Below are 25,483 nucleotides of genomic sequence, written 5' to 3' on the forward strand. Positions count from 1 at the left end.
TCTAAAACTAATCTCACTTTTTGAAATTTCGGTCTCCTCCGTGTGTTCTGAGAAGTAATTACGAGCTTGGTAATTTCCAGGGCCAACTAAAGGAAGGACAGAAGACTAATCTGAGGGCCTTCACGTGTGTGAGGATAATACTGGTCCCCACCCAAATTTGAATTTTAGCTCCCATGATTCCCACGTGTTGTGAGAGGGACCTATTGGGAGATAATTCAATCAAGAAGGCGGTTCCCCCATGCTGCTCTCATGGTAGTGAATAAGACTCATGAGATCTGATTGTTTTATAAAGGGTTTCCCTTTTCGCTAGGCTCTGATTTTTTTTTCTTGCCTGCTGCCATGTAAGACGTGGTGCCTTTCCCCTTCTGGCATGATTGTGAGGCCTCCCCTCTCCAGCCACGTGGAACTCTGAGTCTATTAAAGCGTTTTTTCTTTATAAATTACCCAGTCTCGGGTGTCTTTATCTGCAGCGTGAAAACGGACTAATAAACTACCCTTCTGGGGTCTCTGAGATGGAACCGAAAGATTCCCTAAAGGAGTACCCCGAAAACTGGAGAGGAGAGGAGCCAGCGAGATCTCAGAACTCGATCTGCCTCGAGGGACTTTGATGGGCACAGATCCGCCCCCTCGCAGCGCCCCGCCCCCTGGCACGCTGCACGCAGGCACGTCCTTCCAGCAGCTCGCGGCCCCGCCCCCATCTCCCCGCCCCGGTCATGACGCCCCGCCCCGCCCCTAGGCGGTTGCTGGCAGCGGCTGCCTCCCTCCTACTGCCCAATAGCGCGGCTGCAGTCTGTGATGTGAAGCTCTGCTCAGGCTTGTCCGGCCCCCGGCTCCCAGCCCATTACACCATCCGTCGCAGCAGCCGCTGCAGCCCGAGCCGACTTAGAGGGCGGGAGGCAGCTCGGGTGGCGGGGCGGGGCGAACAGCGCGGCTGGATTCATTCCTGTGGGGCGCGGGGCATGGAGGAGCTTTTCGGCCGCAGGCAGAGCAGGGCGACCCAGGCGGCGGCGGGGACAACGGTTTCCCTTTGAAGGGGACGGCCTGAGCCCGAGTGACCATCGCCGGCGGGGAGGACTAGCCCCCGGGCAGGTAGTGGCGGCGGCGGCGGCTGCCAGGGCTCGGGCCGGAGAGCTGAGGTGCTCGCGGAAGGCCTGGGCGGGAAGGAGGGCGCTGGGAAAGCCGAAGGCGGGCAGCGGGCTGGAGGCCACAGGCTTGGCCCGTCGGGAGCGGGTTGTAGTCGATGAAGGAGATTGGGGAGGGGGCTGCCGTTGTTTGGAATAGGGAGAGGGGAATGTTGTTGGGTGACTGTGGTTTGAGGAACCTGCGATCATCTCTTGGCGGGGGGTTGGGGTGATCAAAATGGGGCGGGCGAAGTTAATGACTAAAAGGCAGGCGGATTTCCTGAGAGCCGTGAGTAGTTTTAAAGGAAAGAGAATTTTGCGAGGTGGTGTTTTGGCCTTAGCCAAGGTTTGGTGTGTCCGACCTTTTTGTTCCTTCTCGAAACCGGCCTCAGTGAGGCCTTCTAGCCTGGCGCCCTTGGCCAGCTCGCCTGCAGATGCAAGAAAGAGAAACATTTCTGAACCCGAGTCTCCTGCCTCTTTCGGTTGTACTCTCCCTGGGCGTGTGCAAAGCCAAACTAGAACAAAGCTTGGCTGATTAGAGCTGGAGGCGAGAAAACGGGCTGCCTGTAGTGTTTAAATTTTCCGCACATGGAGGAGACTGCCTGCCACCAAAACATTTGGGTCTCTGTGTACCCTTCTGTATTTTTCTTTACAACCTTTTCTTTGGGGGTAGGGGGCCGTGGGACGGAGTAGTGCCTGAAGTTTAGCTTTTATTCCTTTCTTCGCACAGAAGTGGAATTAAGAAGTGTTTTGCCTTTACCTATAGAAAATTAAAAGCTGCTATTTTTTTTTCTTTCTCTAGTTTGGTGCCGTTTGTCAGATGTTGGAAGGCAGTAGGACGGAACATACTCTTCGTGGTTGTATATCCCCTCTAGGGTGCAGCAATTAATATTGAACTTTGGTTCCTGTGACTCTTGCCTGTGTCGATAGAGTTAAGCTGGAGCTCTGCTTTGAAAGATAAATAAAGCACAGCGTCTCAATTGGACATAAATGGATCTAAAGACAGCAGTATTTAACGCAGCTCGGGATGGCAAACTCCGGCTTCTCACCAAATTGTTGGCAAGCAAATCCAAAGAGGAGGTTTCCTCCTTGATCTCTGAAAAAACAAATGGGGCCACACCACTCCTGATGGCCGCCAGGTATGGGCACCTTGACATGGTGGAATTCCTCCTAGAGCAGTGCAGTGCCTCCATAGAAGTTGGGGGCTCCGTCAATTTTGATGGCGAAACCATTGAGGGGGCTCCCCCTTTATGGGCCGCTTCTGCAGCAGGACATCTGAAAGTGGTCCAGTCTTTGTTAAATCATGGAGCATCTGTCAACAACACGACTTTAACCAATTCAACTCCTCTTCGAGCTGCGTGTTTCGATGGCCATTTGGAAATAGTGAAGTACCTTGTAGAACACAAAGCTGATTTGGAAGTGTCAAACCGACATGGGCATACGTGCTTGATGATTTCATGTTACAAAGGACATAAAGAGATTGCTCAGTATTTACTTGAAAAGGGGGCAGATGTTAATAGAAAAAGTGTTAAAGGTGAGTTCAGCTTCTTTGTTTTTCTAAGTGTCTACCACTTGTTTTCAGGAAGTTTGATACATAATTATAAGCATTGGTGTTGAGTAAACCAACATTTGACAGACCTTGTTTTGATTAGGTAAGTCTTCCAGTCTGACTTTGTTGAGTGTTTCTCTGATGTTTGGTAATACATTGAAAAAGTGTGATAAAAGACTTCTGTTACTCTGTTAAGTAGTATTTTCTCTCATTTGGAGTGACTTAAAATTCTTGGAAAATGGGCTCCCCAAAGTTACAGAGCATGTTAATGGTATTTGAGCTGAGTCTTTAGGTTTTTATTTAATCTACATTAATCTACATAGGAATATGGTTAAGTGTAATACATTTTTCTTAGTTTTTTTTTTTTTTTAGAACAACCTTGGAGTAGAAACTACTATATTTATTAAGTCATGGTCTTGTTTGTTCTAGGTAGTTATTTCACTTATTCTGTCAGAGGAGGCTAGTCCAAACTGACCTGGAAGGATTAATATCAGTGGAAAAGGAAAAAAACTGTTCCCTTATTCCATATTTGTTGTCAATAGATAATCCTTTTATAAGAACATGCATTAAATATAGCAAGAGAGAAAACACATTAAAAACTGCTTCAGTACTGAGAGTGCAAAACAAGAACTAGTTTAAACAGATGTGGATTTGTTGGCTAGCAACAGTGTAAACACCTTTGTCCAGAAAAAGGGCTCCAGTTTACAATTGTGTATAATTTTTGTTGATTGTAATAATCTAAAAGTACCAAAAGATAGTTTAGAATTTTTCTTAACCCTTAAAAGCAACTGTCTTCATAGCACAATTTTGATACTTGAAAACCTTATCTTTCCTTAAACAAATCTATTTATACAATAGCAAAAAAATTACTACCTAATTTTTAAAAGCTATTAAAATTTAAAAGTAGCATATAGACATGTTAAAAAAAAACTGTAAATTGGTTTACAATAAAAAGTCTTATTCCTGATTTCTAGATCTCTAATGTGCTGACAACCACTATTTACAATTTATATGTGTCCTTTTAGAGCTGATCTATGGAAATACAAGCAATCTTGTCTATATACAAGCATACTTGTTTGTGTAGCCCTCTGTCTAGTGGTTGATTGATTACATACTGTTCTGTCTTTATTTATTTTTCTAACTTTGGATGTCATTCAACTTCAACACATATAGCTACCTCATTCTGTTTCATGGTGATACAGTATTTCATTGTATGAATGTACATAATTTATCTAGTCTCTACTGGTCAATACTTAGGTCACATCCAGTAATTTGCTAATATAAACAATGCTACTATGAACATTCTTGAACAAAAATGTGTCTTTGCACACTTGTATGAGAATAATTGTAGTATAAATACCTGTGTTTAGAATTGCTGAATCAAAGTGAGTATACATTTGCAATTGTGATAGTGTCTGCCTTTCAGAAAGGTCAAACCACACAATTATGGGGCACTATGTAGTTACTGAGGATATTTACTGTATATAGTATGATCTTTTTAAAAAAGATTTGTTATAAAAATGATACAAAATCATTGTGATTTTTCTGAATTTTTTTTTCCAGAGGAAGTGTAAAAATCCCACAAAATTCCAGTACTCAGGGATAATAATACTTCCAAAGATATTTCTGAATTTTGCATACAGATATATGTATGCAGTTTTATATGCTGTTCTATAACCTGTTTTTTAGCTTAATAAATATTTAATATTACTAATTATAGCTCTTTAATTTCAGTAGCTGCATACTCTTCTGCTAATGGAGTTTTATGTTGCTTCCAGTTTTTAGTATGATAAAGAAAAGTTTCTGTAAACATTCTTTCTAATAAGTGTTTTCATTTGTTCCTGATTATCTTTAGGTGGCTTGGTAGATCAAATGATGGCATTTTTTTTTTCTCCAAACAATTATCATTCTCTTGAAGAATGCTTGTTTTAAGAGAACAAACTACTGCTGAACTAACCATGTTAATATTGGGAATGGTTTGAAATCATGACTGCTTGTTTAGGTTTGTTGAATTTTTTTGTTTCTTTGTTTTGGACTTTTTACTCATCAGCTTGATGTAAAGATTATTGATAAATTTATATTTAAGTCAAATTGGGGTATGTTTTAAACTCTTATGTCATTGGAGAGATGAGAACTGGTATTACTTCCCTTATATTTTTCAAAGCTTCTTTATATACTCCTGGAGATATATGAGAGAACTCTAATATAAATAGCTCATATTTTTTCAGCATTTTCTCCTGAGAAGCCACAAACAGTATTTAACTTGATTACTTTTGAGCTCTTTCAGACAAATGTTCCCTTTATCACCACTGTCATCTTATAGTCTTATATGGGAGGGTATGTATGTTCTTACTTTTGGTCAAACTATTCTAAGTCATTTTTTCCCCCAGTATCAATATCTAATATGTATATCTTTAAAAAACTACATGAACATGAGAAAACAGTTTCATTCCAAAAATTGTTTTCTAATAACTTCAACTGTATGCACATACATGTAGATATTGTCACTTTATGTGCAGAATTTTTACGTTTTCATGGTACCTTTTAATTTCCATAGTGATTCTTCATGAATGTTGGGGGCAGATTAAAGTACTTGTGCATCCTCCTCCACTCTGATCCCACAGCTTCAATACTTATTCTCTCATTGGTTCTGGATTTTTTTTCTATGGGTTAATGGTAATAAAAGCAGGAACCAGTTGAAACTGAGTCAGGGACACTGGAGAAGGATGTGATATAGCAGCAAGAGAGGATTTTTCCCCACATTTTTAGCCCCATCCAAAAAGTAAAAAAGACTAATAAGACTGGAGATAAAATAGAATAATTTCTTAGGAAGTTTTGTGTGTCATTCTTGGAAATGGTTCTGATGAAAGAAAACGCCAATACATTGTGTTTGGTCTGCTTAAAGATAAAACGCATGTCACTTCTACGTTCCATTACTTTTAAACAGGCAGTTGATACTTGAACATATTATTTAACCTCTTTTCATTACTTTTTAACAGGCTACTGGCATTTTGAACATGTTTTAACCTAAGGTAGAATTTACTAAATGAGAGAGCAATTGTTGCGTCCCTCAGTGTGCCAGGCTGTTAGGATGTACAAAGAGGAATAAGACAAGATATCCAATCCTTGATTCCCTGCTCTTGAGGAGCTCATGGTTTGATTGGAGAGACAGGTTCATAAGCAGATACTTAAACCACAGTATGGTAAGTGCAACAGTAGTGCTTTCTTCTATTAGATATTTGGAAATACTTTATCCTCAACAATTTTTAACCTGAGAGGACAATGAGTTTCTTCTTTTCCAAAGACATTCCAAAAGGGAAAATATCTTTGAGATATTTAAGAATACTTCTTCAGTTTAACAGTCACAACAGTTGATTTTTGAGACAGGAGTTGGTTCTTATTCAGGACTCTAGACTGCGAATCAGAAGTGATTAGGTGAGTCCTTCTTAGACCCATCACAATGATCTCAGTGCTTTGTGGTTATATTCATCTTTGGCTTCCTTTGGTTCTTCTGTTTGTGTTTTGGTGTTGTTTTGTTTTTGTTTGGAGTTAGAATAGACCTTTGCAGATCCAAAGTGAAGTCTTCTTGAATTCCACTTTTACACCCTAATTCAAATGGAAATTGGGCAGCTAAAGGTTCTTGATTCAGTACTACAGACCAGTAGAAAACTCTGTAGGCTCAAGATTTGGAGACTGGCTCTAGAAGACATTCTGTCCTCATTCGTGGGTCAGTCAGTTTAGATACTCAAAGTAATTAGGTAAATTGGTAATAAGGTAATTAACATGCACGTTCTGTAGGCAAGGCATTGTGTTGGACATTTTGGAGATTAGATGATACAAGGTGTCACATTTTTATCTTGTGAAGGAGTAGTATAAGCAATCTATGTTATAGAATTTTGAGCAAGTGTACTGACTAGGATTGCTTCATGGAGAATGTAGAAGTTAAACAGGGCCTTGAATTTTGGTGTTTAGATCTACAGACAGGTTGGGGTTTAGATCTGAAGAAAGTTTGTTGGGGTATAGATCTGCAGAAGAGTTTTGGTAGTTTTGCAGGTTTAGGAAATAGCATAAGGAAAGGCACATTGAAGAATATGCTTGGAGGGTCCAGGAATTGGAAAGTAGGCATAGTTGGACTAAAAGGCACTCAGGGCTGGATTTTAAAGGACATTGAATCTCAGTAAAGGAGCTGGATTTTATTCTTCATGCCAGCAATTCAGCAGAGTACTAACTGGAGTGGCTTGTTTGTTTGCTTATTTATTTTCAGAGAAACTTACCTAACTGCATTTTACTACATCACTGTGACATCTAACTGCAATCTACTACATAGTATTTGAGGCTAAAGACCTGGTGTTTTCATTCCATATACTAGGAAGAGTGGTGCTAAATGAGCTTGTTGAGTGGACATGTTGGATTTGAGAGAGGAAAGATTATAAACTCCTTGTTGGCAAGCACTGTGTTTTATAGGCCTTTCTGTATGGAAAGAAATACATGCATGAAGACTTGAAGTAACAAAGACAGTAGCTGACAAAAGTGACTGGCACAAGTAGAACTCTGTAGGGGTTCAGAAAAGGGAAAAATCCATGTAGGCATGTAGCAAGGATAGCTAGCATTCAAAGGGTTTGAGAGCTAGTTCAGACAGTTTGCCTTTTCATTAAGGAAACTTTCTAAATTTCACACACAGAAAAACTACATTGAACTGCTATGTATCCATCATTTTACTTCAACAATTATCCATTTGCTAAAGTTAAAAAAAGGTTTCTACTTTTCTTTTGTTTTCTGTAGAAGTTTAAAGCAAATTTAATTCCCCACTGTAAATGTACAAGAATCTCAAATGAGAAAATCTCCCTTGTAAACGAAAAACTGTTGGTATTCAGATAGATTAAGATAATGATTGCTGTCATGGTAGATAGGTTATTTTAGTATACTTTAGTACTGTCTGAGTGTCAGAAACTAAAGTTTTCATTTCCTTCTTGACTCTTCTCAGCTGTTGGTTACCTCAGCATACCTATTTTCAGAGAAAAATACAAGGGGGAAGGGAAGGACTTAAAATTGTATCTACTGTATAATATGTCTGTATTTATTTTGATCGAGTAATAATGTTTAAATAACTTACTAGTTGAATTTGTTAACATTTTAATCCCAAATTATGAAATTACTCCTATAAGTTGTTCCCTGTTCATTCTTTTCTTTCTTATATCCCCAGCACACTTTTCTGTGTCCTTGGGAAGACTTGGTATCCTAGTTGGATAAACTAAGCTGTAGATGCTGTGCAAATTGAGTTTAGTAGGGAAATATCTATGTGGTTCTTTGTCCCTGGAGATTGGATTTTGAACTGTAAATTCTCACAGAATTGAACAGTTTGGTGAGGAGTAGTAGTTCCTGAGCACTATTGCTGTTCACATTGTTGGTGGCAGTAACATGAACTTAAGATAGAACTTAGTTTCACTTATTGGCCTTCGGGTACAATGTGATTCCTTCAGTGGGTTTACTTTTTATCAGATTTTCATAGATTGATTGATACAATATGTTTGTTTCAAATAAAACTCAGGAAACCCTGGGCATTCCAGAGATTTATGCTGTTGAGGCATCAGGAATATATATGATGGAAGATAGAAATGGAAGAGATAGGGAGAGACCCAGAAGAAAAAGTCACATGGATGCAAATCTGATCAAAATATCTCTTCCTTCTTTTTTCCTCCCTTTGGGAAGAGCTGTGATTGAATAGGGAATCTGTGAACTAGAACAGGACAGGGAATTATATATAATGTCAAAGAAGTTTTCTGTCATTAGAGTTTTTTACATGTAATTAGTTGTTTTTAGTCCTCGTCCCTTAGCTCCACTGCTCTTAGCCTTGAAAATTCTACTTAATATCAAGACTCATTTCAAAAGCAATTCCTCATCTCCCTCAGGTTATAAGAATGCATCTTACCTCTGTGGAAGCAGATTTTTTTTTAGCATTTAAGTTTGTCATAAGCTTAAGAACCTTTATTGTTAAATTTCTGTATGTTCTTTGCTTAGTGCCTTATACAGATAATTAATGAAGGGAGGGCACATAGTAGTCTTGGCACAATTTATCTTTGCTTCTTTTTTTTAAATTCCTTTTTGTTTATGAACTGTTCTTGAGTATCTCTCATGATAGACTCTACATGGGGAAGGGAAGCATTCTAAGTAGAGAAGCTTTCTTCTACTGCTCTTTTGATACCCTAAGCTGTTTTGTTCCCTCTATCCTTTCTTATCTCCTCTATTAACCCACACCTATTAGTTATTCAAGGAATAAAATACTTGGAATCAGCATTATTGTGCAGTTGAACCACACACCTATTCCTTATCTTACAAGTGTACCACCTCTGTACTCAGCCCAACCCCAGCTACAAAGTTGTGGAAGGAATGGGTTGGTGCCAAGCATAGTAAGCTGAAGAGAGATGAGGATTGTTTTATCTTTCTAGAAAAATCTATTATAATAAAAGACCTTCTAATTGCTGCTTGTATAAGTCAAAACTTATACTTTTACCAAAAATACAATATTTTGATTTGAATTGGATTTTTTTAAACAACTTTATTGAGATAAAATTCACAAACCCACTTAAAGTGTATATAATTCAATGGCTTTTTAGTATGTTCATGGGGTTATACAACCATCACAGCTGTCAGGTTTTCATCACCTCTCAAAAAATCTAATATTCATTAACAGTCATTCCCTCCTATCCCTCCCCATTCCCTGGAAACTGCACTAGTCTTAGGCAACCACTAATCTCCTTTCTGTTTCTGTCAGTTTGCTTGTTCTGGATATATCATTTAAATGGATTCACATAATATGTCATCTTGTGACTTATCTCGTTTGCTTAGTGTAATGTTTTCAAGGTTCATCCATTTTGTAGCATATATGAGTGCTTTTCTTTTTATTGCAGAATAATATTCCATTGAAACATATATCACTTTTATTCATTCCGCAGTTGATGGGCATTTGTTTATACTTTTTACCTATTCATGTACAAGTTCTTCTGTGGATGTATGTTTTCATTTCTCTCAGGCCTATACCTAGGAGTGGCGTTGTTGGGTTGTATGGTAACTCTTTTTTTTTTTTTGAGACGGAGTTTTGCTCTTGTTACCCAGGCTGAAGCGCAATGGCGTGATCTTGGCTCACCGCAACCTCCGCCTCCTGGGTTCAGGCAATTCTCCTGCCTCAGCCTCCTGAGTAGCTGGGATTACAGGCACGTGCCACCATGCCCAGCTAATTTTTTGTATTTTTAGTAGAGACGGGGTTTCACCATGTTGACCTGGATGGTCTCGATCTCTTGACCTCGTGATCCACCCCCTCAGCCTCCCAAAGTGCTGGGATTACAGGCTTGAGCCACCGCGCCTGGCTGGTAACTCTTTTTTTAAACAGGAACCATTAAACTGTTTTCTAAAGCAGTTGTACCAGTTTACATTCCTGTCAGCAATATAAGAAGAGTTCCAGTTTCTCCACACCCTCTCCAATACTTGTTCTTACTCTTCTTTTTTAATATAGTCATTTTAGGATGTGTGAAATGATATCTCATTGTGATTTTGATTTATATTTCTCTAGTGGCTAATGATGTTGAACATTTTTTCAAGTGCTTAATTCATGTGATTATTGGCTCTCTCTGTCTCTCTCTATTGTCTTTGAAGAAGTTTCTTCATTATCCTTTGCATGTTTTTTAACTGGGTTATCTTTGTATTACTGTACTGTAAGAGTTTATATATTCTTATATATGTCTTATCAGATATGTTATTTGCAAATGTTTTCTCCCATTCTGTGGATGTTTTTTTTCTTTTACTTTTTTGATGGTGGTATTTATAGCAATTTGGATATTTCTTTTACAAACTGATTTTTAAAGAAATTTAACTGTGGGCTGGGCACGGTGGCTCACACCTGTAATCTCAGCACTTTGGGAGGCCAAGGTGGGCAGATCATGAGTTCAGGAGTTTGAGACCAGCCTGACCAACATTGTGAAACCCCATCTCTACTAAAAATACAAAAATTAGCTGGGCATGGTGGCACACACCTGTAATCCCAGCTATTCAGGAGGCTGAGGCAGGATAATTGCTTGAACCCAGGAGGTGGAGTTTGCAGTCAGCTGAAATTGTATTCCAGTGTGGGCGACAGAGTGAGACTCTGTCTCAAAAAGAAAAAAAGAAAAAAAAGAAAGAAATTTGACTATGTATCACTTATATGATGTCTTAAGCAAGAAAATTGTTAGGAGTAGACTGCTGGGGATTTACTGAGACTATGCCATTTACTACACAGGAACTTTTCCATGGATGAAACTTTGTAATCTAATTGTAAAACATAACCCTATTCCTGCTTTGGCATATGTTTAAATTTAGAATAAAAAGGAATGATAAAATTTTATTTCTGTATGGTGTAAAAGAGGGCTGTGACCTAGCCCTCCTTTTAAATTATATGTTCATTATGACTTGATATTGCTATTAGATATATTAGCTATGTGGCAAGTATCTATATAGTATCCATATGTGGCAAGAAAATAATATTCCTTCTCTATTTTCTTGCTACTCAAGGACCAGCAGCATAGGTATCACTTGGACTCAACTGAAATGAACTGAATCAAAATCTGCATTTTACTATGAGTCTAATGATTTTATACATGAAAGTTTGAGAAGCATAGTTTTATTTGACTTATACTAAACACACACACAAAGCTTGAACTACATGAGGAAGTTAGAAATAGCAGAATCTACTGAGTTGTTACTACTAGAAAAAGCAATTTAAAGACATTTTGTGTGTGTTAAATATTTTGCGGTTCTTAGGAGGACATTTTTGTTTTATTAAAAAGATCGGTAAATTCTGTCTATTCCATGAGGGTGGCTTACAAACTGACTTGATCCTGGTGAATCTTGGTAATTTTATCCAAATTGAGATATTTATGTTATATTGAAGCTCTTTTATGATTTAGATGGTTGGTTGGTAATAATATTTGCCCTTGTCAAACCTAAAACATTTGGTTTGGACCCAGAGAATTCTTGGGCCTCTAACTAGTTCTTCCTCAAAATACAGATATGTTTTTGAGTTACCTAATTTGAAAAAAAAAAATGATTCTATTCTTAGGCACCTAAGCTTCACAATTGAACATGAACTTTTAATGCCTTACTCACCTGCTGTCAAAAGATTACAGATGTCTTTAAAGTTAACAGCAGTGAAAATTGGCACTTCAGATGCTTCTTGAGGAATACTACCATCCTTTAATGCACAAGCACTTCCCATAGTTTCCTGACCTTAATGTTTATCCCAGAAGCATCCCAATGAAAATGGCACTTTCCATTCTTCCAGATTTTCTTAGTATTGTTTGTATTTGTATCATACTATTTTAGCTTTCTAGAGAAATTCTTGAACAGAATTAATACTTAATATTGTGCCAGTAACCTGATTTCTAAGAAATGTCCATTTAACAAACATGTCTTTTGAGAAATCATGAATTTTTTGTTTTATGAATTCAGTGCCAGAATTTTTTTTTCTCCAAATGAACTTTTTCTTAATCAGGCATTGAGAATTGTTTAATATAATACGTTTTTTCTTTTTCTTTTCATTCTTTTTCTTTAGCTAAAGGTAAATCCATTACATTTCAGAGGTACATGTCTTTAATTTCATTTCAGATACCTAGTAGTATTTATTTTTGAACTTTGTGTTGCTTTATTTTTCATTGTCTTTTTCACTCTGAGAGTGTAAAAAGAAGACATCATGTGGAGATGCAAAATCTTTGGGAAGTATGATCACTGTATTATGGGAATGTTTTAACCCAGGGAAAATTCTTGAGCTGAATCTATAGTACTTGGCATATATTGTTATGCACCAAAAGTTTAAATCAATTATGTTGCCTAGCAAAAAAAGAAAATATGATTTTAATGATTTTGGGCATGTAACAGCACAAGACCTTGGTAACTCACTTTTTTATTTGGCATGTTATAATACTTTTTCACAAAAAATTACACTTAATACAGCATATCTAACACTTGAAACAACTGACATAGCAAAATATTTACAAGAAATTTAACAAGCAACTGGTTATCATTTTATAAAGTGCCTACACATAGACAGCCAGATTAATCCCAGAAACTAAAACACAGACATGTCATAAAAGGAATTAAAGTTTATAAACAGATGTGAGAAAATATTCTATTTACCAAGGAATAGAGGTAATATAAATTAAAAAGTTGATTTGGGTAGTAGAAAGAATACTATAAGGGGGAACTTTAAACAGTTTTTATAATCCCTTTGGTAGTGAATTGAAGATGTGTATTAACACATTTTTTATTCTATTTTAAACTAGACATTAATTTTTTTGGTCATTTGTTTATTGACATAATTTACATGCAGTAAAGTTCATACTGTTTAGTGTACAGTACTGTAATTTTTGACAAACATATACTACTTGTTTATTAAAAGTTAGAACAAAAACTTCCTTCATGCTCCTTTGCAATTAACCCCTCTCCCAGTCCCCAGCTCTTGGCAGTCACCTGTCTTTATAGTTTTTTAAACATTAATTTTAATAGTAAAAATTCTGAAGCAGTGCATATGTCCGTCAACAGGGAAATGTTTATGTAAAGTATGACATGCTCCCTTGCTTGAACTTTCAGCATAAAACCATTAAGGATTATGTAGAATCTGTGTAGTTACAGAAACTATGCAGACACATGACAGAATGCCCAAAATGTAGGTGAATAGGTAAAAAGCAGGGAATAGTTATGTATGTACTGATTATAACTTTGTCAAAACAAAACATACTGTATAAAAAGACTTGGAGAAATGACACAAAAGTTATAATGGCTTTAAGATCTTGCTTTTTTTTTTTCTTTCTTTTTGGCTTTGTTTTCTAATCTGTAAGTAGTGCTCTAGGCTATAATTCAAAAACTTACCTTTAGGACCTTCCAGGGCAGAAAAGTGTAGTGGTTATACACTTAACATGCTAGAGTAATTAAAAAGATCTCCTTCTAGGATACTACTTTTTGAACTTATTTTGTCTGCAAAAGCTAATTACTTTTTGTGATAACAAATATTAAAAATTTAGAATATTAGAAAATTTAGAATACCTTAGCTTTAGCAGTGCTAGTTGATTCTGGGATATAAAAGAAATAGAATATAGGATCTGTATACTTTAAGAATAGACAATTTAGGTAAGAACTTACTTGTGAAGCACGAGCATTATACTGTTGTCAGATATTATAATGGGTGTTATATGAATAATTACTAGGATGACCCATATATATATACCATGCATTCTCACAATGATAAAATTAATATGATATAACCAAGAAAACATCTTTAAGCAGTTGAAATTTCTAGTGAAATTTGAAGGACAAGTTAAAATGGTAAAGACGAAAGTGTGTTATAGGAAGAAAATCAAGAACTGAGGCACAGAGATAGAAGTTAACAGGGCTGTTTGTTCCTGGTGCTGGGCGAGGTACTTAGGATGGAATAATATGAAGCATAAGCAGATTTTCTGTCTTGTGTGTGGGAGATGTAGACAATGTCTTCTGGTTAGAGCAGGTTTGGCAAACTATGTATGGCCCAGGGTTCAAATCCAGCCCACCCTGTTTTAGTACTGCCTGAGAGCTAAGAAAGGTTTTTATATTTTTGTAATGGTTGAGAAAGAAATCAAATGAAAAATCTTTTATGACACATGAAAATCAAATTTTAGAGTACATAAGTAAAAGTTTTGTTGGAAAACAGCCATGTCCATTAATTTAATATACTGCCATAGCATATTTCATGGTACTTGGTAGAATTTAGTGGTTACAACACAGACCTTATAACCAGGAAACCTAAAATACTATCTGGCCCTTTATTGGAAAAGTTTGCCAGTCCCTGAGTTAGATGCACAGTGAATCATTCATTCCAGAGATAATAAGAAATGAAGCTAAACAGGTAAGGTAGGGAAATATTTGTTAGTCTTTTAAAATCCATATCCTTGCATATCCAAGATTAAACTTCACATAATGTTTTCTGAAACTATAGATTTCTTCCTCATTGCTCTCTCCACACAGATAGTGCTTTGAGAATCAATGATGTAGAATTTTGAAGGCCATTTCAAAGATTTTCTGCTTTTCCTTAGAGGAAGTGTGAAAGCTTTTGGAAGAGTTGGAAAGTTGGAGGAAGAGTTAGAAAATGATGTGATTGGTTGAAGTTCTATTATGAGGTTTGGTTTTATATTAGATATAATTTATTCATTGAGGTTTAATATGACTAGCGTTTAAAATACGACCTTAGAAATGAGCAGTACACTAAAATGGCAGTTGGAGTTTATGTTTTCCCACTAAATTCTCTTTCCTATTTGTATGTAGAATGAGTTTGTCATCTCTACCTTGCAAAGTTATTGATAAAATATTAAAAAGAGGCAACAGTTAAATAAAATGTAGGAATATAAAAAATGCTCTATTAGCATACTTATCCCTTTTTCTTTTTCATTTTTTTTAACTGTTTGCTTCTACTTTCTCTAATTTAGTTTACTGTTTTTCCTTGTAACTTCTTCAGATGGAAACTTAGCTATTTTTTAAGGCTTTTTATTTATGCCAGTTAAATCAAGTTTATAAGGATCAAATCTTTATCCTTACTGGTTTTGGTCTTCCAAACTGAGAAAGATATGTTTAGATGTACTAATGTTTGCAGATTTGTTTGCTTTCCTTGTAGTTCTGTCAATTTTTGCTTTATGTAACTTAATTTTATGTTATTAGGTGAAAACAAGTTTAGACTTATTATATCTGTATATTTTGAATTTTACATAATTATAAAGTATTTCCTTTTATTGCTAATCATGTATTTTGCATTAACATCTACTTTCATATTTTATTATCAGATAGCTTCTTAATATTTAGTTTTTGCGAAGAGTATTTTTTCCCCAAACTTTCACTTTTATAAAGATCATTTTCTACCCATATATTTAAGGTGTGTCTCTTGTAAGCAGTGTGTTTTGAGTTTTCTTTTATCTTCAGTCTGACAGTTTTTGTCTTTTAATGGGACCATTTACTTTACTTGGATTTAATGTAATTACTGATATTTTTGGATTTTTATCTCCTGGGTATTTTTCTGATTTTTATTTGTTGTGTCTGTTTTGTGTTCCTTGGTTTTTTTTTTTTTTTTGCTACCTTTTGGATTATTATTTCAGTTTTTTCTCTATATCAGAGAAAATGTAGTTATGTGCATACCCTCTATTATTTTAGTAGTCATTCTAGACAGCACTGCTTTGACTTACCAAAGGCTAGCATAAATTTCTAGTTTTATATCTTTCCAACAAAGAGATCTTAGAACAAGTTAACACCAATTACCCTCCTAACTTCCAAGTTATTGCTGTCAAGTGTTTTATTTCTATGTATGTATTTCAAGCCTTACAAGATACTGTTATTTTTAAAATCAGTATTTATTTTTTCTACTTTCTGTTGATGTTTTTGCCTATATCTCCAGACTTCCACATGGCTAATCTTCCTTTTTCTTAAAGGACACCATATAGTATTTAGAGCTGCTGGTAATAAATATCTTAATTTTTTTCCTTTTCATTTCCTTCTCTCCTCAAAGGGTTCTTTATTTGACATTTATTCTTGATGTGGGTATAGAATTCTAAGTTGGCAGTTAGTGTTCTTTCGTGCTTTTAAATATCATTCCATGTCTCCTAGCTTCTGTTGTTCCTGATGAAAACTTTGCTGTTGGTTTGATTGTTGCTCTTTTATAGGTAATTTCCATTCATTCTCTTGTTTTAAGATTTTTCTCTTTATCCTTAGTTTTCAGCAGTTTTGCTGTGTTGTACGTCAATGTGTTTTTCTTTTTATTTATCCTGCTTGGAGTTTGTAAAACCTACTGAATTTCCAGTTTAAATTTTAATCAGCTTCTGAAAATTCTTGGACTTTATCTTCTTAAATATTGCTTTGGGTCCCATTTTCTTCCTCTAGAATTCTGGTTTTGAGTATGTTAACAACAATCTTCTGACATTGTTCCCTCTTTATCTTATAGTCTCCATCTTTTCTGTTCTTTTACAACTCCCTGCTTCTTTCTGTATTTTTCATCTGACTTATTTTCTAGTTACTAATTCTCTATTCAGCTGTGTGTAAATCCACTTTTAAAGCCCACAGAGTGTTTCAGTTCTAGAATGTTTACTTGGATTTTTGGTTTCTAGTTTTCTGTTGAATTCTCAATTTTAAAAAATCTCCTTGAATATGCTAAGCATAGTTATTGTTTTAAAATCTGCATTGATAAACTACATTATCTGGGTCTCTTTTTGGGCTTTTCTGTCAGCTGTTTATTTTCTTTGTTTTTTGTGTTATGGTTCCTTATTTCCTTTTCATTATTTTTGATTGGATACCAAGCATTACATATGAAAAATATAAATAATTTGAACCCTAGTATGATAATATCTTTCTCTAAATAGTATTTATATTTGCTTCTGGCTTTTAATTACATATGCTAGCAATCCTGGATTATTTTAATTCAATAATGAGATGATTCTAAATTAGATTTCAGTGTTTGTAAAAGCTAGTCTATTTGCAGTTAACTCAGTTAACTTTAACTCCCTAGGATTAAAAGTTGGAGCTCTAACCCAAAGTATGGGGAATTTTCTAAGTTCCTTTCTTAGTAGGCTGTAGGCTCTGCTTTCCCTCTCTATCCCTGCAAGGCTGTCAGAAGTTCTGCTCAGGTTTTCAGCTATCTCCCAGAATTGGTGGAGGCCACTGTGGGACAGCTGCCTCAAATTCTGAATTTGACTTTAGTTTTCTTTCTTCTCCATCATATTGTCCCATTGTTATCTCTTAAATCCTGTCAAGCAGATTTTTAAAAATACATTTTTCAGCTTTTTTAGTTGTTAGTGGGAGGGTGATCACATTACAGGTATCTGCCATTACTGGTTGTGAAATCCTTATCCTTCATTTTTTTAAAACTACTTCTTTTCTCCTGGTATGTGTGTGTATTCAAAATAAATATAGTCTGTATTTTTTCAACGAATACAGAAATACAGTTCATTAGATTGGCTTTTGCTACATTTTATTCTTGATTTTGTGCTACTCTGAATAGAGAAGAGTGCCATCTAAGCCATTTCTTTATATTCAAATTTCTCTTACATTGTCTATTTCTTAGTAAAATACAGGGAATAGTAGGGGTTCTCAATACAAGAGTGTTTAAAATATACTTGGTATACTAGTCACGTTTAATTGAAATTATTTTTAATAAATGAACATCAATAGTCAGAAGTTCTGGGCTCTTTCAGTGATTGGTTAGCTTACACATTGTTAAAACATTTTATCAAACACTATTTCATTGTAGACCATTGAAATCTTGGGTCAGAATAATTATATAGTCCTTGTAGATATCATAGAAAAAAACAGGATAATCTTGTGGAAAAAACCCAATTTTTAATATGATAACTTGTTTTTTTCTAACTTTAGTTATAAAGTCGATTTACTTGAAGTATTCAAGTTTAAAATACTTTCTGGCCGGGTGCCGTGGCTCACGCCTGTAATCCCAGCACTTTGGGAGGCCGAGGCAGGTGGATCACGAGGTCAAGAGATCGAGACCATCCTGGTCAACATGGTGAAACCCCGTCTCTACTAAAAATACAAAAAATTAGCTGGGCATGGTGGCACGTGCCTGTAATCTCAGCTACTCAGGAGGCTGAGGCAGGAGAATTGCCTGAACCCAGGAGGCAGAGGTTGCGGTGAGTCGAGATCGCGCCATTGCACTTCAGCCTGGGTAACAAGAGCAAAACTCCATCTCAAAAAAATAAAAATAAAAATAAAATAAAATAAAATAAAATAAAATAAAATACTTTCTGGTACCCATGCTGTGTTGGGCATCCCCAAAGCCACCCCCATATTTGGAGGTAACTCACCATACAACTGTACTCCTAAGTAACATTTATTGCTGTAATGTAATAAGGACATGCAGCTAAATCATGAGGGTAAAGGCTCAGGTGAGGTGTAGATAAATGTTTGAATAGGCATTATTATGCTCTATTCCTCTCATGACGGATCACATAGAGCACAGTCTTCTGTAATGTAAATACATATGTGTCATGTTTCTGCCAAGGGAAGCCCATGACAGACAGTGCTCAAGAGTTTTACTGGGGGCTGGTCACATAGGTACCTTTTGCCTAGCTCATGTCCAAAATTTTAGACTCCCAGAAGGAAACCAGGCATTCAGTACAAACTGCCTTGTTGGTACAAACAGTTTAGTTACAGTAAGCCACCCTTATCATTTAGGGAAAGTTTTATATCAGTATAAAGAACTGTTTACCAGCCAAGTTCCCAGCTACCAGCCAAAGGTCCAACCTTGCAAGAAGGTCTTTCTAAGGACTCAGTCTCAGCCTGCTGTGCTACCTCTTTTCTATAGACATGCCTAAAATGACTGAGTGTTGAAATTCTGTGTAAATGTTGTATGTAAATACCAGAGGTTGGCATGATAATTTCTATTTTGACGATTAGTAAAATGTTTATCATTAAACTTAGCTGAAATACCTGGTGTTTCTGATGTCTTAATATGTTTCATATGGGCTTTTACTAATGTGCCAGTGCCTGTGGTCAGTTTTAATCTGTGTGTGGGAAAAAAAGGACAGTGTTAGAACATTTAGTACAGCTATAGTTATAATTTATAGTAAATTTATATAAAAAGTTAAATTATAATAGGAAATAATCCATTATGAAAGGACACTTCAGATATCTCTTTTTAAGGTTCATATTGAACCACCCACATATTTTTCAAATTCCATGGATTTGTTTTTCTTATGAGAGCTTTTTGGGGACAATCCTTTGTTACCAAGAATATTGGCTAAGACAGTTGAAATTCACTTGGCAATCAAAATTAAACATTGAAAAAATAATTTCTGACTACTATTAGAATCAAACTGAAGAATCTTAGGTATATCAAAGGCCAGTCTGGCCAGGCATGCTGGCTCACACCTGCTATCCCAGCACTTTGGGAGACTGAGGCAAGAGCATTGCTTGAGCCCAAGGAGTTCAAAACCAGCCTGGGCAACATAGCAAGACCTGGTCTCTAAAACAAGAAAGGACCAATTCCTTGTATATAAATGTGGAAACTGACCTGAAGTTCAGTGACTTGAATAGCTGGTTATTGGTATTCTATCCATTTTTAAGTCATAGAATATGCACTTGAAAACATTAATGGAAATTACCAAGAGACCATGGATTAGTTTGAGTTTCTTCTGGTGACTTTGGATGTGTTTTTATACCTAACTTGGTCATGTCCTTTATTCAACAAGTTTAATATCAGACGCTAGTTTTAGGTGCTGGGGGAATTTTTTTCTTATTTGTAAACCAAGTATGTCCTACTTACGGGCTTAGAGCTGCCTGCTTTTCTTTAGGTTCTAAAGTACATATACATATTACATTATATCCTGGTCCCTCAATGTATGTTATTTCTTTTTTTTTTCTTTTTCTCTCTTTAAGGTAATACTGCATTGCATGATTGTGCAGAATCTGGAAGTTTGGACATCATGAAGATGCTTCTTATGTATTGTGCCAAGATGGAAAAGGATGGTTATGGAATGACTCCCCTTCTCTCAGCAAGTGTGACTGGTCACACAAATATTGTGGATTTTCTGACACACCATGCACAGACCAGCAAGACAGAACGTATTAACGCTCTAGAGCTTCTAGGAGCTACATTTGTAGACAAAAAAAGAGATCTCCTTGGGGCTTTGAAATACTGGAAAAAGGCAATGAACATGAGGTACAGTGATAGGACTAATATTATTAGTAAACCAGTGCCACAGACACTCATAATGGCTTATGATTATGCCAAGGAGGTGAACAGTGCAGAAGAGCTAGAAGGTCTTATTGCTGATCCTGATGAGATGAGAATGCAGGCACTATTAATCAGAGAACGTATTCTTGGTCCTTCTCATCCTGATACCTCTTACTATATTAGATATAGAGGTGCTGTCTATGCAGACTCTGGAAATTTCAAACGATGCATCAACCTATGGAAGTATGCTTTGGATATGCAGCAGAGCAATTTGGATCCTTTAAGCCCAATGACCGCCAGCAGCTTATTATCTTTTGCAGAACTATTTTCCTTTATGCTACAGGATAGGGCTAAAGGCCTGCTGGGTACTACTGTTACATTTGATGATCTTATGGGCATACTTTGCAAAAGCGTCCTTGAAATAGAGCGAGCTATCAAACAAACTCAGTGTCCCGCTGACCCGTTACAGTTAAATAAGGCTCTTTCTATTATTTTGCACTTAATTTGCTTGTTAGAGAAAGTTCCTTGTACTCTAGAACAGGACCATTTCAAAAAGCAGACTATATACAGGTTTCTTAAGCTGCATCCAAGGGGAAAGAATAACTTCAGCCCTCTTCATCTGGCTGTGGACAAGAATACTACATGTGTAGGGCGGTACCCTGTTTGTAAATTTCCATCTCTACAAGTTACTGCGATACTGATAGAATGTGGTGCTGATGTGAACGTCAGAGACTCGGATGACAACAGTCCCCTACATATCGCTGCTCTTAACAACCATCCAGACATCATGAATCTCCTTATTAAATCAGGTGCACATTTTGATGCCACAAACTTGCACAAACAAACTGCTAGTGACTTGCTGGATGAGAAAGAAATAGCTAAAAATTTGATCCAGCCTATAAATCATACCACATTGCAGTGTCTTGCTGCTCGTGTCATAGTGAATCATAGAATATATTATAAAGGGCACATCCCAGAAAAGCTAGAGACCTTTGTTTCACTTCATAGATGATAATTTGACTGTATTTTAGCACTGTTAAAGCACGAATTGGTAACAGTTGTTTCATAAATGAGCACTGTTGTGATAACACCAGCATTCATTTAGCTTGATTGATATCATGCTCTCATTGGCTAAACCATTATAAGCATCAAATTTACAAGATTGGTTTCCCAGTATTTAATATAAATATACCATATAATATATTGTTTGTGAATTACTGAGAAATGTAACATCATATTCAAATTTCTAAAATTGTCTGCCAAAGGCTTATTCATTCTGGTTTTGTTTACTGTTGGATGTTTGGGGCAGAGTTAACCATTTTTCCATGGTGTCTTTATACTTTACTGGTTTGTGAATTTTATACAATTGAAAGTCTTTTTTTCCTGATTCTTCCTTCTCTTCTCAAGTTTCCTTCCTGTTTCTACTTTATTTTTTGTCCTAACCATTTCTACTTTTCCTTATGGACCCATGCTAGGTTGTACAAACTTTAAGGACTCGTTACCATTTGCAGTTACCATAAGTGCTTTATCTTCTCTATGCACAGGCTTAAACTTGACTGTTGTACGTTAGCATATTTTCTATGCAGCAGTTGGTCAACTTCAACTCAAAACACTGTTTTCTTATGTTTGTTACAAAGTTAGTTTTTTTTTAAAGTACTCTGTAGCATGACAATTTTTAGAGCTGCAGGTTAGCTATTTTAGCTCAAGCTTTTTTGTTTGTTTTTTTTCTTCATTTTCTTCACAACCGAGGTTTCTTTCTCTAATCCACTGAAATTATTGTGTGCTAAATTTGGGAAACAGATCTATTCTAACTCATTAACCCAGTTGAAATTTAGGTCTGTCATCTTAATATATCATGTAGTAAAAGGAAGAATCTTTTTAAAGTGACCCACCTTTCATGCTGCTCCAGCATTGTCCTGCTTGTGCTGATGGTGTGACTAGGTGTAGAGAATTTGCTTAAATTTAACCTCAAAGTTTATCACACAGCTTAATGAGTCACATTCAAATATTCAGTAATTGAACTGCAAATCACTTTTAGTTACAAAAAGAGCTAAAGCATGTCAGTGGCATGATGCTTGCCAAGCCAGATCTAGGCATCTAGGATAATTAAGGTATTTTAGTATGCAATTTACTGCCACAATATCAAAAGGTCAGTAACAGTGTTCTTTCTTTCTTCAAGCTTACGTATACCTTTAAAGATAACTTGCATGAATTACTTTGATTACTTTGGTCTCAATTATTTGTCGCCCTAGTTAAACATGAAAGGTTGCAGTGCTTCCTGTTCCCTTACTGGAAGTTAGCTTTTCTTTTCTCTTCCTTTGTTCCTTTCTCTCTCTCTCATTGTCTTTTCTCTCTTTCTTTCTCTTTCTCTCACAGATTTGCTAATGCCACAGAAAGGGCTCTTTTAACTTAAGATAAGTGAAAAGTACTAAAAAAGATTCAGGTAATTATCATTCAGCACTTTATTGTATTTCAGAATAAAATTTATGATGGCATATTTGCCCTGCAAATGTCTTAATGAAGTTGTTCTGAATAAAAAGCTCCTTACTGATTTGAGAAAAACTCAGTTTACCTGTGAGTTTAATGAGCTGGATTACTCACTTGGATTTTTGTGTTGACATTTTATTCTGAGGATTAGGGTCACTCTATTTAAGTCATCAATGCAAACAGTCACATTAGGTTTGTCATCTTTAGTCAGTAAAAACATTGTCATGAAGAGTAGTAAATAAGAGAACATTATTTGACTTTTTGGTTAAATAATTGAGGTTTAATTTTTAAAAGATATTCTTACACGTTTTACTAGGTTGCAAATTCGATTTCACCATTAAGAAACGGTAAATTGGGATATGAATGAACGCTCTCCAGAGTTTTGATGAAGAGGTTTTACTATCTCTTACTAGTAAATTTGATGAAATATTTGAATTGTCACATATATTAAGAATACTTTGTGATTTAGACCAATATTCTAGAAATATCAAATATCAGTATTTTCAAATCATCTGCCTCTTTGTGGTATAATAATTATACATGTATAAGCTATTTTTATAAAGGAAAACTTTGCCATTATAGTAAATTATATCAGTAGATCTCAATAATTTGGGGTAAAAGATGACAATTGGATTTTTAAGTGATTTAGAATTTCCTCCTCGTCTTTGGGGGCTGGGTAGGAGGGCTTACATGCTCTTAGAGAAAGGCACGCATATCTTACTGTTTTACAGCTGAACTTGAATTGTACAACTCCAGTGTAAAATAAGGATTTCTTTAACATTTTTGTACCACTAAAAATAGATAGCTTAGAACTCAGTCTTGATAACTGAAATGACTTATTTCACTTAGAATATATTTCCCCTTCCTTCTCTACCATCTCCACAGATGCCATTGGGAAGTTTTGAAAAATCAGTTTAATAGCTCAAAATTGTCCCTGATTTTATTTTATTTTAGAGGAAATTGTTTCATAAATGTGAACTTAGACACTAATAAAGCCTTTGTCGGAAAGTATTTCCAAAATTATGAGATGGATTATAATAAAATACTTAAATTTGTGTTATTTTTTGAACCACAGATGAGTAAATATTAATAATGAACCTGTTACACTCACGTGAGTCAAACTAAACTACACTGTAGCATGGTGGTATTGACTGGAGTTAATGTGTAAGTTCTTATTACATTTCTAGGAAAATAACCGTTTGGGGCCTGCTGAATTTTAGATGTTCCACTGTTTTGATCATTTCTGTAAAAGAAATGGTAATTTTACTCAGATTAGATGCCAGTCTATGACGACAAATGGATTATGGACTTAAAAATAGTCATTTTTCTTATTCATAAATCTGACAGGTATAAACCCAAATCAAAGATAATTTGGCACCCTTTATGAATTTGAAATTAAGTGATAGCTCACTTGTGAAGTGACTACCTTATGTGTATAGAGACCCCAGTCTACCATGATTTGGGAAAATTGTTTAGGTTATATGGGAAAAGTAGCTCTTTAAAAATCATGTTGCCCAAATAGGAACCTTAGGCTGAATTTACAGATATGATAATTTTTATAATTATTCTTAGAATTGTGCAGATTGGATGAGATGATAACGTATTCTTGTACACTGTAACAACAGCATTATTGCCTAGAACGTTAATCATTTTAGAGTTAGATACTAAGGAAACGAACTAATTGGTCATCATTATTTTCTTTTTTTTCTTTTTCTTTTTTTTTTTGCCCTCATGTATCACTAAACAACTAGTTTCTCTCCCTTTTGTCAGTTCCCATTGTGTATTTTTCCAAAAGAAGTACTGTATTAGGATGCCAGCTAATAAATTGTCACACAATGGAAAAATCATATGCCACAATATTCATTGTAAGGTTTAATAAAATTAAATTTGCACCAAATTTAAGTGTATTCTTATTAACTCTTAATACTTGATTGGTATTATCTTAATGCAAATGATAGTAGACTTCTGTTTCAGAAACACCTATTAATCATTTGTGGCCAGTTAGAACTTAAAAGATAGCATTTATTGTTAATACTTATATGTAAATATGATTTATGTACAGTTACTCTAAATTTTTTCCTAGTAGAGATTACAGAAACTAAAGATATAGGGAGACTTTTGTCAACTGCATAAGAGAAGGGATGCCTTTAATTCTTATTTTTTAATTTGTTTGCTGTTATCGGAAGTATATCATAAATATATTTTATAAAGGTAAGTTTTATACATTTGTTTTCCATCACTTTTCAGTTGTAAAATTGAAATAGTCCTTGTCTTTTTTTATGTTTAACTTGCCTAATACAAAAAGCTCTAGTTAAGTCAGAAAATGCATTAGCTGTAATTTCTAAACTCCAAGCATAAATTGAAATATCTAGTTTTATAGGTTTTTCCCTTCTGAATTGTTAATATCCCTTACTCATGACAAGTAAAGGTTTTGTCTTTCTTTGACCAAGCCCTTTTAAACATTAGTCTTCTTTACCTTTGGTAATGTGATACGGCAGTTGTCTGCACTACCACCTCCAATATTTAAGAGGACTCTTACCAAATATATAAGTAAAAGAATATCGTACTTTTAAGTCTTTAAGAAAAAGTCTTACTATGTCCTCAAGATAC

The 25,483-nt window shown here is 35.6% G+C and overlaps 1 protein-coding gene across 2 annotated transcripts; it reads left to right on the forward strand.

Moving 5' to 3' along the window:
* The first annotated feature begins 933 nt into the window (after positions 1-933).
* FEM1C (fem-1 homolog C) lies at positions 934-24,770 on the forward strand. 2 transcript variants are annotated; one of them, XM_017969734.4, is made up of 3 exons: positions 934-1,136; positions 1,924-2,655; positions 20,089-24,770. In XM_017969734.4, exons 2-3 carry the CDS (start codon positions 2,112-2,114, stop codon positions 21,396-21,398), a joined length of 1,854 nt encoding a protein of 617 aa, XP_017825223.3. In that variant the 5' UTR covers positions 934-1,136; positions 1,924-2,111; the 3' UTR covers positions 21,399-24,770. The 2 variants fall into 2 exon arrangements, with proteins under 2 accessions (XP_017825223.3, XP_002744740.3); XM_002744694.7 differs by having other exon boundaries at positions 934-1,089.
* Positions 24,771-25,483: the final 713 nt, after the last annotated feature.

This window comes from Callithrix jacchus, chromosome 2, assembly GCF_049354715.1.
Source record: "Callithrix jacchus isolate 240 chromosome 2, calJac240_pri, whole genome shotgun sequence".
NCBI classification, from domain to species: Eukaryota; Metazoa; Chordata; class Mammalia; order Primates; family Cebidae; genus Callithrix; species Callithrix jacchus.

Excerpts from the sequence above, each read along its gene's own strand:
- FEM1C (XM_017969734.4), top strand. The coding sequence starts at position 2,112 with ATGGATCTAAAGACAGCAGTATTTAACGCAGCTCGGGATGGCAAACTC. Across the intron at positions 2,656-20,088 it reads TAATAGAAAAAGTGTTAAAG|GTAATACTGCATTGCATGAT; the intron begins GTGAGTTCAGCT and ends TCTCTCTTTAAG.